Consider the following 18,904-nt stretch of genomic DNA (forward strand, 5'->3'; position numbering starts at 1 on the left):
CTTTAGTGCCCACAGGTGTTCGTAGGGCTGCTCACATCCTCATTCCCATTTACAAAGTTCACAAATCACAGCGTGATGCATCTCCCTTCTCCTTTTCCACTCGAGGAAAGGCTGCCCTCAGACATGTCAGTCCAGGTTCAAACTATAAAGGACTTGTAGTAACCCCAAGGATAGGGGTCCCTTTGGATCAGGGTGAGGATGTTACCAACTACACTGAAATGCCCAGTCTGAAGTAGCAGAAGGGGTAAGCATCAGAACAAGGATGCAGTGGCAGAGCTGCTGGATCCTCACAGATGTGCAGATCAAAATGTAAGTGTATTATGTGGCTGTTTGAAGAACCAGGAGCTGAATAACAGGGCTATGCCAGGTCATGAATTACTTGTTTTAACAGAGCTGTGTGAGGGCAGCTTGCATAACACCTGCCCACACTAAGCTTAGCTCAAGCTGTTGTTATCAGTCCCCGATTCTCCTGCGTGCTGGAAGTATTTGCAAACCAGGAATCTATTATTTCAAGGCCACCATAAAATGCTTATTTCTTTGGCTCAGGTAATTAGCCTATTCTCAATGCCTTGCTCAAGAGGTAGAAAAGCTTTAATCATTTGTTTGACAAGCTGACTTTAGAGGCAAGGCTCTTTAACTTCAGTTTTTGCTTTTCTCCTGGCTGCACAGTGATACATAGCCTGCCTAGCTAGCATGTCTCGTGCTTCTGACTCACGATATTGTGATTATAGTGTCTAGTATCAGACTAGCCAATATGTTGGTAAAAGTGTCTGAGAGAACATCACACGCAGGAGCAGCACACAAAATCACAAGCATTTTATTTACTAGGCACAGAAGAAATGTAACAGACCAGAGCTTCTAAACAGAATTTTATGCACATTTGGGAATAGTAGAGGTGAGCTCCATGTCAGGTCATGAGGCTGGATTGAATCTGTTCAGTGTGATGCAAGAATACAACTCCAAGGGGCCAGTGCTTTTACAGGAGAGACCTAAATCTCATGTATGTGTTGCTGTATCTGTTGATCAGTGAACTGAATTGCTTGATTGTTTGCCATCAAGGAAAGCATCATCCCTAAGCCTTCTCACACATCCCACATGAATCCTGCTATTAGAAAATGTCTCCACTTGCTGAGCACTCATCTCAGTCAGGCACTGTCTGTTTAGAAGGACAGGGCCTTGCTGCTGTTTTTTCTTCATAATATTAATACTTAAATATTTTAAACACTACCCCTAAATTGAGTTTTCCCAAATGCAGGGAGCACACAGTATTCTTCCAGCTTGCAGAGTGGTATTTCAGGTTAAAAATTCTCAGTCACTTTTTCTTTCCCACCGTCTCTTTGCCTGTGTCCCAGACACTACCCAGTTGTTCTGCCTGTCCTTTGAAATAATACAGCCCAGTTTTTCCCTCACATTCAATTTTGTGGTTTTTTTGTTTGTTTGTTTGTTTGTTTTGGGGTTTGTTTTTTTTTTTTTGGTGGGTTTTTTTTGGGGGGGGTTCTTTTTTTGTTTGGTTTTGGTTTTTTGTGGGTTTGGCTTTTGGGTGTTTTTTTTTTTCCTTTTTTTTTGATTTTTTGGGGGGATTTTGTTTTGTTTTGTCTGCCAACAAGAGCCAGGCTTCTGGATAATACTTTCCTTCTTCTATACCAGAGAAGATACACCTTCTCATTGGCACAATTCCCGCCCAAGGTGCCTGGTTGTAGGGTTGTGCAGGCTTCCTCTGGGGAAAATGTCCATTGTTAGCTACCAGGGCATGATCTCCCACCCACTGCACCCCCCAAACAGTCCCTGCTGTCCTGATCTATCCTCTTATGTGCTCTAAATCACAAACTGTAGGCCACTCACTGAGTTCTTGGCATCACCCACCTTGAAATGGCTTTTGACAGGCAGGAATGTCATGAAACAGCCAGAGCTGCATCTCAGTCCCTTTGAAGCTTAGCAGTCCAGGTGTAAAGCAGACACCCTGGAGAGTTTCTGATGACCTAAGCAGATCAGCTTGGAAGTAGCTTCTATAATTTTTTTTTTTGCTTCTCCCGGACTCTGCAGGGAAGATGGATTCACAGGGCTGTGCACTGCAAGAACAAAGATGCAGCTGCTGAAGTAGAGATCCTAATCAGAGTTACCACCCCATCATGCCGGTGTATATTTGTGTAGGTGGGCAGATGCAGAAGTTCCCCATGAACAGGAACTGCAGAATGGGCTGCAGTTGCAGAACCCAGCACATGGGCTGCTTTAAAACCACATTTGTGCTTAAAACCTACGTCCTGTCTATTTTCATTAATAACTGCCAGTGAGAAATATTAATAACTTCGTTATTATTAGAGGCACAAAAAGCAGAGGGATTTTTTTAGTGGTTTTTTACTGTCTCGAGGGCATTTCCTTTGTCATTAGTTATTTTGCTCATGATCAATGTTTGTATCACTTCCCAACACATTATCTGCAGTGTTTGCAGCTCTCATGCCCCCATTTCCAAGGCGCCTGCAAGACCAGCCTGCAATAATGGAATCCTTCTGTTTTTCTAGTGAAATGGTCCTGCTTTCTTTGCCCACATATAATTTTGTGGGGTTGTTTCAGGAGCGTTTGATGGCACTGCTGCCTGTCCTAGTTCCTCTGCTAAAAATCATAAAGAATAAGATAGAAAACTTGCAGAACTCTTACAAATGGGCTGTTGTGATTTTTTGCAAAATGCTGTTGAAAGAGTCATAGATCCTCAGCAGTTTTGCCTTTCCTTCATTTTGTCTGTCCATCCTTGAATTGCTTCAGAATTCTGTGGGGAACCAGAGAAGTTGCTAAAAAGTATTATACTGGCACAGAAACACTATAAACCATGTCCTGGCAAATAAATGCCTTGCACTTTGGCACATTAGTTGTTGCTCCTAGCAAGGCAAACGATGCAAGTCATTTATCAGACAAGAAAATCAGTTTAGGAGGTCATAGGAAGATCCAGATTCAGGAGAAAGATATCTTTCAAGGTGTGTTCTGGTAGCACCTCTGTCACCCTGTGACCCAGCCAATCTGTCCTCCTTCAGCCACAGGGGTTGTGAGAGTTAGGTGCATTGTCCTAGCAGGCAGATTCTCTGCATGGCATGGGCTCCTACAGCAGACTCAGGTGTTTGCTCAGCAGCACAAGCAATTATCCAGGGACACTGCCCCTCTTGCCCTTTTCAGCAGAGAGTTAGACTCCTTTCTGCAAAGTCTGCTTTTGGGTGAGTCCCATGCCCTGTGCTTACAGGATATTTTGAGATACCACAGGTTATGCAAAGAAAAGCTTTGTCCTTCAGGCAGCAAATGTAAAGAGATTTTAAGTTCTCCCTTTCAAATCCAGAACAGAATATGTGTGGCACTGGCAGACTGTCACTTGGCAGGGCCAGCAGTTTGGCTGTGCCCATTACTTGGTCCTCTGTGCCACGTGCATTCCACTCACTGGCTGTAATGAATTTATGGAATGCAGCATATTACTGTCAATATTGCTATAAAAAGAAGGCAAATGGCAGCTGTTCAAACTAGCTGAGGAGTTTGTTACAGTAAAATAAGTCCCAGGAAGATTAATTAGTAGCAAGGTAATGTGTTTATAGGTGTGCAGTAATCTGCATGTGGTAATGACAGATCTGTTAATCACAGGCCTGCACAATTAATACATTTCACTCTCTCTCCTCTTCCCCCTCTGTAAGGTGCAAATTTATGTAGCCCATAGCTATATCCCCTCAACAAGTGTATGGACATATGCTGACCCTCTGGAAGGGGAGAAGGACGAGTCAAAACAAGCCTTTATAAATAAAATACATACTTTGCAATTTATATTGTAAAATAGGTGATCTATCTATGAATGAAACATTTGATGTTCCAATACTCCATCTCAGTATTGGCAATGTTCCTAACTTGTGCTGCTCCATTCAGTAAAGCAGTGTTACACTGCATCAGCCTCTGTGGTGCAGTCCAGTGCCCGGCCTGGGCTTGGTGTAATCACAGGTCCTGTCACTACACAGTGGCTGTGGTGCCTTTCATGGATGGAAAGATGTTTTTGCCAAAAGCTTTTTCCTGTTTGACTGAAGTGGATGCAACTGGCAACTGCTTTATGCCTCTTCACTGCTATCCTTGTGTTCTGTGGCTGACCTTGAGTGAGAGCGTGAATCCAGCTTGTTCTCCTTGCAATTGTATTCATTTGTGCATAATCCAAAATCAGGCTATGCAAAGTGTATATGTTACATGTGTTTAATGTAATATAGTGTATAATACTGTCCGTTATGAGTATTTGTCTCTGAGCCCTCAGAAAATACTTTTCCAGGTATTTTCACAAATTTTCTGGGTATTTTTTACTGTATTAGATTTATTGACACATTGTCTAAGTTTGGGAGGCATGCAATCTCCAAGATCCCACACATAGTTCGAGTTCCCTTTCTTCTTCTCCTGTAAAAGCTTATCTGTCACAAAGCTCCTTTTCAAAGCAGAAAACACTAAAGAATTCCCCAGTCACATCTACTATATTTTCCTGACAAAATCGGGACATCCATGGAAAACTAATGTCTTACTTCTGCAATTTACCTTTTGGATGCTGCTTGCATTTGAGAGCATAGCCACTGATTGTTCCCAAGGCACTGCATGCATGGTGCAGAGTGAAAGCTGTATCTTATTTAAATTAATGAATAAGATGAATGACTGCAGCATTTTCAAAACAGGCAGAAGAGGAAAGCTAGGCAATATTCACATATTAATTAAAATGAGAGCTCACCATCAAAAAAACACGAGTCAATTGATATTCTGTCCATAGACTCGTTCATGAAATGATGGCCATGAAAGGCACCACTGGAAGCAGGGTTTTACCAGAGACAAAGTCATTCACTTGATACACAAGCTGTTAAAGGAAGCAGCCTGGGTATTACAATTTATTCTTGTTGTGCTTGATGGGAAAAGAAATCTTAAAACCAGCTGGAGAATTCACAGGACTACTTTGCTCTTTAGGTTTGCATTATAGCTGTGCAGAGTCCCACTTGGGAGACATTAGCATCAATAATAACTATAGCACTTAGCACTTACTGTGATATGTGTCATCTGCACCTCTCAGAGAGGCTGGCAGGGCAGCTGCAGAATTACACCCCCCTGGCAGAGAAACTGAACAGGTATGTAGAAAAGCTTGGTCATATGGCCAAGGTGAGACAAAAAAGTGAAATGATGGGCAAGTGGCTTCAGGTCTCTCTGACCTCAAATGCCAGTGTAGGCAAAAGGGGTTATTTACACCCATATTTTGCAAAGTAATTAATTAGACCTCAGTAGACCTTGGCATATTGGAGAAATTAGAGTCTGAGTGAGCATATTTTAAAAGTCAGTCAAATGTATTGTTGGCTTTTTTTAAATCTGAAAACCAACTGCAAAGCTCTTTCACTATGAATACTGCTGGATAGTCACACTGTTTCAAGTCAAGTATCTGACCCAAGGATGTAAAGTAAATATCTTCTTTAACCAGTCCATAAAACTGTGGGACACATTAGCATGGCATTCAGAAAACCTGTGGTTTCTATCTGCCTCTGTAGCCTAACTCAAACAGCTAAATCAGAGAGGGGAAGTCAGACAATGTGAACAGCCTCCAATATATCCAGTTTTATAGTTAATGCCCAGATCTGCAGAGTCATGTAGTAACATGTCCCATTTAAATCTGTGAACAGTTTGTTTTGTCTGTATTTCTGGAACTGGGCACCATTTGCCCAAGCATGATTGACTCTGAGTCTTACAATGTCACAGTATTAAAGTGAGATTCAGCAAGAAGTGTGACAGCATTACATAATCCATGGAAATAAATCTGAATATTAAAATTACTTCCACTGCCAAAATGACAAGAATTTCAGAAATGCAAGATGCAACAGAGGAAATTATTTTTTCTGAACTGGGAAGCAAATATTGTTCTCCAAGTGTGTGAAGGAAAAATCATCTCAGGACTGCACAGAAGGATATTTGCTCGTGCCAGCTCTCTGTTTCAGTAGTTGGCTGTCTTTTGGCAACCTGCCATCCAATAATTCATTGCATGCCCATGGGGCATTTCATCAGGGGAGGGACATATGTTAGTGCAAGAGTAGAGCTGGTATCAGTGCTTGATGCCAGTGACATGGAACGGAGGCTCTCAAAGGGTCTTGCACATCTGTCTAGTCAGTCACAGACTGCAGATTCTGCTCTTATTTTTCTCTGTCTGTTAGGTCTCAGAGCTAGAATTAACATAACACAGAGCATTTTTTCAGATTGGTTTTGAAGGAAGTTGCTATATAGCTTTTGTTGCTGCTTTAACTGCTGCAGGAATGCTATGTAAGCGATGTGAAATTGGAGTTTAGGCAGGAGAAAAAGTCTATGTTCAGTGATGAGCCACACTGTGGTAAGATGTAAGAAGTGCAAAGCCTTCAGAAGGAACTGGAGAGAGAATATCAAACCTATTGGTCCTTATGATTTGCACTCTGTTGAAACCATGCGACACTCGCCTGCCTTTAGAACGTTGTTTCGCTTCACTTTAACAAAATTACCATCTACACTACCTAGAGAATATGTAACTAATGGGAGATTTCATCAACTCCAGTGGGTCATGGATACCCATAAATATAAAACAAGGAGATTCCCATGTAAGCAAAGCCACCATGATTTGTATCAGCCTTTGCATATTTTTTGCCTTTGTCTCAGCTCCCAAAATTACAGGGAGGAAATGGCCATTGAGACAGCACTGTCTGTATGCCATGGTCCTAAACACAACTCTGGCCTGGACTTGAGCCCACCATTTGGAAAAAGCATCTCTTCCTGATTAAAACATTCCTGTGGTGGATTTACCACCAGCATTCTTGGTACATGGTTCCAGTAATTAATTACCCGGACTGCAAAAAATGCCTGCCTTGTTTCTAGACTGGAGCCAGGGTGTGGGCACAGGGTCTGGTTTCTCTGAGAACTGAGTCAGATAAGAAAGCCATCTGGGCTGTGCTTGGTCTACTTCCTTTCATATTCAGCCCCAGTTTATGCACAACTCTTCTGCAGCTTCTTTATTTTCTGGTTTTGTTAACTGGCGTGAATGAACCTCGCAGCACTGCACACCTGATTGTCCCCTGGCAATGAAGGTGGTCTGAGGTGCCAGGTAAAGTGATTGTGCTTCTGAGCACATATGGCATTGGGGAACTCAGCCCTAATGTCCCCTCTGTCCTGACCTTTATCCTCTAGACCATCATTCCTCTAATACTTCATACCATCCTAATACTTTTGATTGTCCTTAACATTTTCCATCAGTGCAGTGTAATGAGCTCCTGTGAGGTGGTGCCAGCAAAGTGATCCATGGGGTCTCTTCAGCCCAAGTACCACTGCACCTGCACCTCTCATTTTACTGAAGTTTGACTTTCTGCAGCAGTAAGGTCAGGGAAGTACGGGGCACACTCTAAAATGTCTCTGGGATATGACCCATAAACTTAAATTCATTAAGTTCACGTTCTCAAGAGCCAGATATAAAAAAGAACAGAAAGCGAGTGAGAGTTATGGTCTGACAATCTGTTAGTGATATTTCATACCTCTGTATACCTTTGTTTTGCATTTTGCACTTTTAACTCACATGATGAAGTTTTCAGACAGAAGTGGATATCAGGTGTAAGCTGAGTTCCTTGTTTTTTTCTTTTGCCTGTCACTGGCTGCATGTTCTCTGTTGATGTCTTGTTCCTGGTACTTGACACTGACCATCTTGTCTGTGAAAGGAAGCCCTCCAGCTGGTTTGCCTGATGAGAAGAAAGGAAAGTTTGCTTGGTTTAGTCACTCCACAGAAAGCCATGGTAATGTTCCACTGCGCTCTGTGTCCACACTGCATGTGTCTGTCCGTATATCTCTGTGCATTCTGGCCTATAAATCAGATTTGTGTTCTCCTGCATGTGAGTGCCTGGCTTTGTCTGGTGCTTGTGCAGTGTCCTCCTCATGCGCTCAGGATAAAAAGCTGCTCTGCAAATCAATCTCGTGCTAACGTCTTCAGAATAGTTTTCTATTTGCAAACAAGCTCAAATATGGCTTGAAAGTGTTTTACCTCATCTTCCAAACTGACTTGTGAAATATTAGCATTTTGTTTTATTCCTTCAGGGCTTACTTTGGACAAAAATTAATTATGGATGTTGTTTTTTTTCTCATAGCTTACTTGACTGTTTCATGTGTATCAGAACATGAATTCAGTTTATTCCTTTAATAAACTTTGTCTTTCCAAATAGAGTATTAAAACGTCTGTCTTCATAAAGGAGTAGGTACCATTAGAGTACAATATTTCATAGTTCTGTTAAAAGTGCTAGAGAGTCTGGGTCTGACCACATTTCATGTGGACTAAGAACACAGTACAGGAATTTTTGATTTCCCAGTAAGTGTGTTGGAGATATGTGAATTGTGATGGGATGAAGGAAAGATAGCTCATTTTGAGGGACATTTCTACCATAATGCTTTCAAAGTGGCAACCCGGAAAATTTTTGAAAGGGCCTTCTGATGTCTTTTTAGCCCCTGGAAGAAGACCATGGCCCCATGAGCATCTGCCCAATTGAAATGCAGAACCTATTTCTTCTACATTAGCTCATTTTGCACCAATGACCCACAAATAGACATATTATTGAGTTACATATTTCTGCAGGCTGTTAGAAATCTCTCCAACAGCTAACAGCACATACCTCATCTGAGGTATGTATGCAACAGCTAATGCAGGTCATGTTCTGAAGTTCTACCAGGCTCCTGGGAGATCTGTTTGACTCCTCCATCATTCAGTCTTAAGTACAGTTTTTTTCTCTTTTTTTGTGTATTACAAAAGGGGTGAAGAGGGAACAGGACACATATTGGATCCTAACTATTTTCCTACCTTTAAAATTATGTGTAAAGAGTGATTGGAGCTTATGCAGGAGCTGTGAGCAACTGATGAAATTAAAATGGTGTAGGTTGGAGGGCTTTTTTTGATCTGTAGAAGCAAATAAAATCTTGAGGTCTGATAACAACTAAAACCAGGTTCTTGAATCTAGGTGAGAGAGGTTCACACCTAAGGTTGCTTTCATTTGATGTTTGTTCCATGGTACTTCTGTAAAAGCCTAGAAGGTTCTGTCCAGTTCTTAGCTGTGAGAGTCAATATAAAGCTGCACCAGAGTCCATATTCATTATCTCCTTTGTTGATAATACCTGAGTGGGGCAGAGAGTCTGAATTTCTCTCTTATACCTCTAGGTCCAGTTTCTAGGTGTAAGGTTGAATCACATTCATGGTTAGTAAATGACAGATGGGCCATCAGTATTCTTCATGTGGTATTTGTTATCAGGCTAACAGAAGCTGTTTATCTGCATGCACCTCAATCTGGGTACCTTTTATTTGTATTCTAATCATTGCACAAAAGATTGGGGAGGGCAGTGAGGTGGTTGGGCTGATGCAGGTAAAGAGGCTTTTTTTTTTTTTAATGTTCAGTGGAATCAAACAAAAGCTTCTTATTGGGTTTGTCAGGTTTTTTACTTTCCAGTGGTTCTCATTCATAAAATTTCCAGAAACTGACTCTGAAAGAAGGAGAGCAGCTGCTTCTTCCCTTTTCTTTAGCATTTGAGTAACTTGTATGTTCCTGAAGTCTACCTGCCCAACCTGCTCTGTACAGGGAAGCACTAGACTTGCTCAGCAAATTGTTAAATCCTCAGGGGCTGCAGCTGAGGGTCTTCTCATGAAGCCAGTTCCTTCAATCATGCCCTCATTAAAAGATGTGCCAGGTTCTAATGGGCATCCCTCTCTGTTTCTTCCCTTTGACCCTTGCAGTGAGCATGCCCACCAGCGAGACCGAGTCCGTGAACACCGACAACGTCCCTGGAGCGGACATGGAAGGCGAGAACTGCGGCGCAAGGCTGGCGTGAGTACCCGCACCCAGATCCTGTGTCAGGGCCTGGGCTGAGCTGGGGGGGAAAGCCAGGCACGTGCCAGGCTTTTCAAGGTGAACAAAATCCACAGGGAGTGAAAGGAGAGGCTGAAGAAGATCTGTTGATCCAGGTTCTTATCTTAATTGCGATATAAAGTCACTCTGGACACTGGTGAAGAACCTCTTGTTTACGCAGATGTAAATAAGGGACAGAGTGCCCAGGATAAGCAGATCTGGTTTTGTATAACATCTAAAAGAGAAACTGGTGGATAACAGTGTTCTTATTTTAAAATTCCTCATTGGTGATAGACTTTCAAAACCAGTATATGTAAACCAAAGAGTGGAGATGAGTGGTCTATTTTAATTTTTCTAAAGATTCTTGCACACTTTACAGTATCTTGCAATAGAAATACATTGAGGGCAACTCCCATCCTGCAGACCAAATTACAGCCTTTAAATGCTGAACAGTGTACCGTAGTGACAAAGAAATACGACAATTAGGAGAGATTAATGTCTCCTTGAAATTGCACCATTGTAATAAGTGGAGATGCTCAAGAATGTGTGAGATAGCAGTTAAGAAATGCCATAATATGGCAAAATATAATAATAGTTTTAGCCTCACAGAGAGCGAGTATAGGCAAGAGGAGTCTTTTATTCCCTTTTGCGTTATTTCAACAAGAATGGACTTTATGCTGTGGAGCAATATGTTATTCCCTCCAAATTTCTTTGACACATGAGCTAAACATATCAGTGCTATAGCTTGTATCATGCTGGAGTATTTTGAGGCTCTGTCCTATCCTGGGAGCTACCTTGAGCCCTTGGATGTTGCTTGAATGGACCAGATGGGATCCATCCCAGGGTGATGAAGGAGCTGGCAGAAGAACTCTCCAAGCCACTCTCCATCATTTATCTTCAGTCCTGGCTCACCAGGAAGGTCCCAGATGACTGGAAGCTGGACAAAGTGACACCCATCCCTAAAAGGATGATCTGGGAAACTACAGGCTGGGGACAGAGTGGGTGGACAGCAGCCAGGCAGGAAGGGACCTGGGGTTATGACTGACAGCAGCTGAACATGAGCCAGCAGTGTGCCCTGGTGGCCAGGAAGGCCACTGGCACCTGGCCTGGATCAGGAATGGTGTGGCCAGCAGGAGCAGGGCAGTGATTCTTCCCCTGTACTTGGCACTGGTGAGGCTGCACCTCGAGTGCTGTGCCCAGTCCCGGGCCCCTCAGTTCAGGAGGGATGTTGAGGTGCTGAAGGGAGTCCAGAGAAGGGCAGCGAGGCTGGTGAGGGGTCTGGAACACAAGTCCTACAAGGAGCAGCTGAGGGAGCTGGGAGTGTTCAGCCTGAAGAGGAGGAGGCTCAGGAGGGACCTCATCACTGGACAAGCACCTGAAAGGAGGGAGTAGCCAGGTGGGGGTCAGCCTCTTCTCCAAGGCAACTACAGCAGGACAGGATGACCCAGCCTTAAGCTGTGCCAGGGGAGGCTTAGTTTTGGGAAGAAGTTCTTCACAGAAAGAAAGGGTGATTGCACATTGGAATGGGCTGCCCAGGGAGCTGGTGGAGTCACCGTCCCTGGAGGTGATTGAAAAGGCTGGATGTGGCACTCAGTGCCACGGTCTGGTTGGCAAGGTGGTGTTTAGTCATAGATTGGACTCGATCTCAAAGGTCTTTTCCATCCTAGTCAATTCTGTGTTTTTTCTGTGATCTGCCTTAAAAGATGTGGTATGTGGAATATATTGTAATAATTTCAATCTCTGCTTTCCTTTAAGAGTCAGTCAGTGATTTACAAGCCCCCTGAGAAATTATGTGTGATCACTTTCTTCCACCTGCCTGCTGTTGGGAACCTGCTGAGTCTTTTAGTTTAGATTATGAACCCTTTCCTGCAGGAACCAGGCTAGATGTATGCACAGCACTGGGGCACTTGTAGCTCTTTCTTTGCACCCCACCAAGTTGCTTGTGCTCTTGGCACTGTACAGGAAGCATCAGCTGGATCCACTCTGGAGAACCACTTTATTCTGCAGCTATGGTTCACAGAATGGGCCAGGTTGGAAGGGTCCACCCTGGCTCATCTGGTCCAGAGTGGCAGCCAAAGCTGACCCAAACCTTCACATCTCCAACAAGGCCTTCCCTGTTTGTTGGTATGAGGTGGAGCAGCACATCATTCCTTGTGGGAACCTCCACAGCCTGTGTCAGAAAGTTGACATTGTTGCTTTCCAGGAAACTCCTGGACTGTTTGTGCTTTGCTGTGTTGCTTCTTCAGAATGTCATAGTAAAATCCCTCATGCGTGTGGACACAGTGCCAAAAAGAATGGCAGCAGTTACTCTAAGGTTTCATGTATTTTTAATATTACAGCTTGCATTCATTTAATGTTCTTAATCCCAAAGGATCCTAAAGCACTTTATGAACTGTAAATGTGGGGATTGCTTTCACAACATTAGAGTTCAGCCACCTACAGGGTAAAATGTGACAGGTGTTTAAAAACAACAGGCACAAGTGTTTAAGGGGTTGTATGAGGGATAACTTGTTTTGGGCTGAAACTGCATTGGGAATTTTGGCAACCGGAACATAATTATCTTAGCTGGAATGTGGCCAGGAGGGCTGAAGTTAAGCCCAACTCTAAAGGTAATCATGGCTTAGAATGGAGTTTACTTAAAATAGCCCAGCGTGCTCACGGGAGAACGACAGTACCCTGATTTGGCATTAAGAGAAGGGATGGCTAAGTCAAATATATTTTAGGGAAAAAGACATAGGAAAATTACAAGAAAACAGAGTTTTATTTCTTCTTCTCATGTTTTAAATGTTAAAACAGGGCCCAAAGTTTCAGCAGAGCAGGACATGTAAGATTCAGAGAGATAAACAGTTTCCTTGCCACTTTTCACTTCATCTGGAAATGGGTGATGTATAGTAGGCAAATTGAAATCTGTTACTGAGAAGGGTTTGTTTAGTCCTTACCAAGGACAGCTGAGAATCCTCAAGGCCTCCCTCAGATTGCTTTTCATCTTTAAGAGATGGATAGGCTCCTTCCTCCATGAAATGAATGGCTGTATCACTGATTATGAAATTCTGGAGTGAGATACAAATTTTGCCAATGCTGCCTGCTTTTGTAAAATGTTTGTTTCAAACTTGTGGATCTGCAAATTCATTTATGTTATGGGCCAATTGAGACCTGCCCCTGATTCTGAGACTTAGAATCCTTTCTGGTTTCTTTATTACCGTATTGAACACTTAGGCAGACAAAGAAACCAGCTGTCATTGTTTCAAGAAGTATTAAGTACTCTTCGTTCTACTGAGCTCTCATTCAAACCCCCCACAGGTCAATATTCCTTCTGGAATGTATAAAGTATAAGCAAGGATTTCTTTGAATGAGTGTGTTCTTTTATTGGAACCTAAGAATCAGAATTTGGCCCAGTGTTCAAGAACAGTGAAAATTCATGTGGGAAGTCAGTTGAGCTTTTAAAAAAAGTTCCTTATCAAGCACTAGATTTTGAGTACTAGTATTAATAATATACTAGCATATAGTCATGTCATCCTGACTTGCTCTAGTTGAAGATTAGGCCTGGATTTCTGAGCAGTCACCTACTCTCTGTTAGCCAAGATGTTTGTGTTTCACCTATTGCAGATGAGTCTCAGTGTTTTTAGCAGCATTCTAAACCCACCCCGAGGCTCTGAGTCCCCATTGCTTTGCTATAAACACACTCTTTCCCAGAGGGCAGAGGCTGCTCTGGGCAGGCTGCAGCCAGACATGACTGAAGCAACATGGGCCTTTCAAGTCAAAGGCAATATATTTATTTATTGACATCAGGCTGCCTAGGGCATTTAACCAGCCCAGCACCACCACTACATTTATAGGCTGAGCTTGCTATCAAAATGCACTCGTGATAAAAGGAAAAAGATGCCCAGGAGACTGAAAGAAAATGCTTTTTCATTGAAGGCAACTTAGAATTACTCACTATTTTTTTTCTGTTATCTTAAAATCTGTAGAGTTTTGAAAGGATGGGTCTGTGACTGACAGAAAGATGTGCTTGAGAAGCCAGGCTCAAATGTGCCTTTTGGAAAAGGAGATCTTCTCTGACAGCCTTTCTCAGCTCCACAGAGACATATGCTATGTGAGATCAGGAGAGTACCTCTCAAACACAAACTATTGCCTACTGCTGAATTGTCTCAAAGAAGCTTTTATTTCTCTAGTATCCATACTATAGAAACTGCCTCTATCAACTGTCCTGTCTGGAGTAATGCCAGCCTTCAAACCAGCAGGAATTTCAGGAGGAATCTAGGAATTTTAGAACTAATCTAAGACCTTTAGAACGATAACAAAACAAAGACCAACCAATTTAATTCATAATGATTTCTGGTGTAATTCTGCTGGCATTGGGAGTGCTATGGCACAGCACAGTTTATTTCCTAAAGAAGTGCACTTTATCAGGCATCTGAATTTGAAAAGGGTTTTGCAGGCTTCCACAGGACATTGAAAAGCATTCCACAACTTCCACAGTATATTATTCCTGTCATGGTATTGCCTTGTACTGGGCTGACATCTGCCCTGCAGTAGGAGCACAACAGTTTTTATCCTGAAGGACAGCATTTGGGAGAGGAACTTATCTTCTTTTGATGTGTCACAGCTTTCATAACCTGTTGCCTCAGGGTACAAAGAAAGACTTTTCCTCTGCAGCAGGCACCAGTGGGACAAACCCAGACCCAGGAGCAGTGAGGTTCTGTTTGCAGGATATTCTTATACCCAGAGCTTCCCAATAGCAAGTAATTTCTTGAGCCTCTGGGGTTACTGCTGTGCAGGACTCAGATTCCTGAGGACAGACTATTGCTCATAATCAGGAGTAATCTGTTCTGTGCAGGGTGTCAGCATATGTAATCTTCCAATACAAGCAGAATGTTAATTTTCTAATACAACCATACAGATCTGGAGTGCCACAATAGAGCTTGCTTTTATACATATGCATTAGCTAAAAAAAAGACGTTTGTGGAAGCTAATGCTCCATAGAGCCTCATTAGAAAAGTGAAGCACTTGAGCTCAAAGGGAAAGAGAGCTTAAAATTATCTGCTTTCACTGAAACAATAACCCACTTGGCATTTTCGCCTTAGCCAGGATTTCCATACGTACAGGGGACAGTTCAGTTGCTTTTCCACCAAAGACAGTTCAAACAATAAAACAGGATAAACAAAAATGAACAACATACACTGGCTTTCCAACTGAAAACAGTGTGTCCTGAAAGTTTTATGAGCAATGGAACGTTTCCCTGGTAGCTGAATGGTCAGTGATTTTTCCCTTGGTGCTTTTCTGGCATGGAAATTAATTCCTGTGCAGTGCTTACAACAATCTGTGGTAAAGGTAAAAGATTTCTTGCAGGTTTGCTGTAGTTGTCACTGGTTTTCACCTTATGAGGAGATGGGCTCCTTGTGATGTGATGGAACCAAAGTTCCCATCACATCAGGAGCAGTGGGAAGAAAAGTCTGCCAAAAGCTCTGAAACCACTGCTGACTTCAGCAGGAAAACTCACAGGATCAACCTTATGTGTCAGTCTCAGATACTGCTCCCCAACTTCTAAAGAGCAAGGTGCTTTTAATATTCACAGTTAGCTCTAGGTGTGTGTCTAAAGAACAGTAGCATGCCCTTATGGAAGAGGAATTTCCTTCCTGCTTCAGATTCTGTGACACGCCTTTCCTGTGACTTGCCACAGGGAGAGCAAGATTATTTACTGAATGCTTAGATTCTGGCCTGTTTTCCCAGCCTGTAAGAAAGCCTGTTGAATAGCAAACCAACTCAATTTTATGTTAGACAGATCCAGTTTTCTTAAGGCTTTTCTGTAGATTCTTATTGTGCCACCTTACCAGTTACTGCACGAATGCACCACATTGCACCAAAGCAGAATCCATGTCACACCAGGACTGCCTTCTCACAGCAATAAAATATGTAAGATATGGCCAGAGAAGCTCTTTGGATGCTCTCCAAAGTTGTATATAACCTAGAAGCTTAGTAAAGTTCCTCTCTGTGTCGCTGCTTTTCTGACAGCTTTTCCTGGTATCCAAAGGCTTTTAGGAGTCCTCATGAAGGTATGGTTGCGTCTAAGTTGGGATCATACAATATAAAAGTAGTTGTGACCAGAGAGTTAAATAATGGTCATGTTTGATAATGTCCACACCCAGAAAACAACTGTAATGTGGCCTTTGTGTCATGCTTGGTGACCTACAAGGTTTTTCTAGAGTTGGAATGTTGTGTGAATGCTAGAATTGTGTGTTGTGTGTACAATTCCACAGAGCCCTCAATCCCTGTTAAACAAAACTGTCACAGCCTTCACAAACACCTTCTCTGGTGTCCACCATGAACAGGGAAATGAAGACTTTATCTCTCAGAATGTGGGATAGCTCATTACATTTGAGTTATGCTGATTATCCAGAGTTTATGTTGATAAAAACCTTTAAATTTCACCATCTTATCTGTGTGTTGTACATAACAATGGAAGGTTGGAGGAGTTCTAGAGAATTTCAAAGATAGCTAGTCAAACAGAGATCTGATTTTTGTGTTTGTTTTTCTAAAAGACAAGCTGAGTTACATGGATCCTGTGATAAAAGCACTCAGTAGTGATCTGAAGTGGTTTTCATTAGGCTCCTATACCATAGTTTTAAACAAGACTTTCTCAAGGCATTCCAGAGTTGGACACAAATGGAGTCACCCTCTTTCTCCCAACCACATAAACCTCCCAGGACACCCGAGATGCAAAGAGATCCATGTTTAAGCTCAGCACAGAATCTGCTCCACACTGATCCCATTAAGTGCCAGCTTGGAGTGTCACAGACACTGTGGCAAGGCCCCATTTCCAGACTATTTGACAGCCCCTAGTGATGCCATAAAAGCATTTTTTTTATGTGACACTGGCAACCCAAGTTCTGAAAAAAAAATTTAATCATAAGAGTCATTTGAAAAATGTGTTTCAGATTCATGCATAATGTTTTCAGAAACCTTTATTATACAATTTATTTCCAAAATTCCATTTCGCTCTCTGATTCTGCCTCTAAATATAAATCTAATCCTCCTTCCTTGTCCTCTTCCATATATATAGCACACCCACATGTGATAAAGCCTTCTGCCACAGCAGTAAGGCAAGGTGGAGGGAGGGGGATGAAGGCTGTAGGTAACCTGTGGGAGCACTGAATGCACTTGGCTGCTGTTCATAATGCTCCAAAGATATAATTATCACATGCATGATGAGTACTACACCTGCTGCATCTCTTTTGCTTAAATAAATAAAAGATTCCAGTGCTGCCTCACTGTGAAACCATTAACCAGAGAGGTCACCAGAGGATTTCACACTCCCTGTCCATCCCCTTCCATCTCTCGCTCTTGCTCTCACTCTCTCTCCCCCCCTCTGTCCCTGCCAAACTATTCCTATCAAAATCCTCACCACCTCCTTTCCAGTGCTCAGCTTTCTGCTTCGTTGTGATTTTTACATCTTTTCACTTCCCCTCTTTGAGCCCTCTTTCATGTTGCCTGTAAATCTGCTCCATTACAGTTTGTAGGTAGTGATCCTCAAGCCAGAATTCTCAGTGAGAAGCAGGAATAGCTTTAACATTAAGGATGTGTTTTGTAGGTGCTTCACTTGGCATCCTTGTTAGAGCTTGCTTTGTCCCTGCAGCATAATTTAGCATTCTGCTCTGTCAGTGCATTATTTCTTCTTTCTCAAGAGTCTTGCACGTGTCTGTAACCTCACTGCTGCCCAGTGTGTGGCCTAGACAAGCTGCCTGTGACACAGCAGGAATTATGTATTTGGATATTTGGTGCAAAGGCCTTTTTCTTTTTTTTGGCTCAGCCCATCTGCTGGTGAAAAGTTCCCCTGACTAAAACCTCTTCCAGATAAGGAACCTGACCTATCACTGATTACTTGTCAGTAACTGATGTCCTCAAGCAGGGACGGGACCATTGTGAAGGCTGCTACAGTAAGAAGTGCTAGATGCTTGGAGAATTACATTCTCCCATCTCTACTAACAGTGAATCCAATTTTAGGGCAGAGCAGTAAGACCTCTGCTGACTGCAGAGGTTTACATGTCAGTAACTGATGTCCTCAAGCAGGGACAGGACCATTGTGAAGGCTGCTACAGTAAGAAGTGCTAGATGCTTGGAGAATTACATTCTCCCATCTCTACTAACAGTGAATCCAATTTTAGGGCAGAGCAGTAAGACCTCTGCTGACTGCTGTCAACAGTGACCCACTTTCCTGTCATAGAGGGAGCCTCAAGGAATGCTTCAACCCAGCAGAAATACTTTTTCCATAGTCATTCCCCAGAGTTTCATTCCCGCTGCTATTGGTGGTAGATTTTGCAGCTCCACAAGTCACCTCTGACTCACAGTATTGTATCCACATTTATTTCTCTCTGTGCACCATTATGGATTCACCAAAAGACAGCCAAAGTGTTCAAAGGCCTTACAGGACACGTGTCGAGCACAGCAGGGTAGTGGTTTAAAAACTGGGGCCTATTTCTAGCTTTGCCTGCGACTTCTCATAAAAGATTAATGAGACTATGTAGGTGAATAAATCCAAATTCATGGAATTAGATATTTAAACACATATATAGTGGGAATATGGCCAAATTTTCAGGAGTGCTTAATTCTCAAAATTTCATTGATAGCAACAGAATCTATTATTGTACAGACTCATTTGAATGCAAACCGATTTACATAAATAACCAAGACCAATAAGTGTTTGTATCTAAGTTTGAAAATATTTGCCATGCACCTTTTTTCCTTCAATTACTGAAAAAAGCATTATTTTCACCATTATTGTTTCATAATGTGTGTATACATCCTGAAGTGACAGGTGATGTATGAAAGGAACAAGTCTGTCTGTATAAAGTCATACATTTTTATTATAAGAAAAAATATTAGTGACAAAAAAAAATCATACTTGAAGAATAAATTTGGTAGCAGTTGTAGAGTTCACTGGTATCTATAAGTGGTAGAATGCCACCATGGCATGACTCCTGCTTCATGAGTCCCAGCAAAACACAAGATTTGGTTATTGGGGAATTCTAGCCATGCCCAGTACC

The 18,904-nt window shown here is 42.3% G+C and overlaps 1 protein-coding gene across 37 annotated transcripts in view; it reads left to right on the plus strand.

The window, feature by feature from the left end:
- Positions 1 to 18,904, plus strand: part of CACNA1C (calcium voltage-gated channel subunit alpha1 C) — a 457,310-nt gene that overhangs the window by 333,226 nt on the left and 105,180 nt on the right. For 20 of the 37 annotated variants that reach the window (XM_068191795.1, XM_068191793.1, XM_068191810.1 and 17 more), the window contains 2 exons: positions 7,701 to 7,775; positions 9,752 to 9,842. In XM_068191795.1, the coding sequence (XP_068047896.1) occupies positions 7,701 to 7,775; positions 9,752 to 9,842 (166 nt within the window). The remainder of the gene's footprint in view (positions 1 to 7,700; positions 7,776 to 9,751; positions 9,843 to 18,904) is intronic. The other 17 variants (XM_068191802.1, XM_068191806.1, XM_068191827.1 and 14 more) reach the window with 1 other exon arrangement.

The sequence above is a fragment of the Anomalospiza imberbis genome, chromosome 5 (assembly GCF_031753505.1).
Source record: "Anomalospiza imberbis isolate Cuckoo-Finch-1a 21T00152 chromosome 5, ASM3175350v1, whole genome shotgun sequence".
Taxonomy (NCBI): domain Eukaryota; kingdom Metazoa; phylum Chordata; class Aves; order Passeriformes; family Viduidae; genus Anomalospiza; species Anomalospiza imberbis.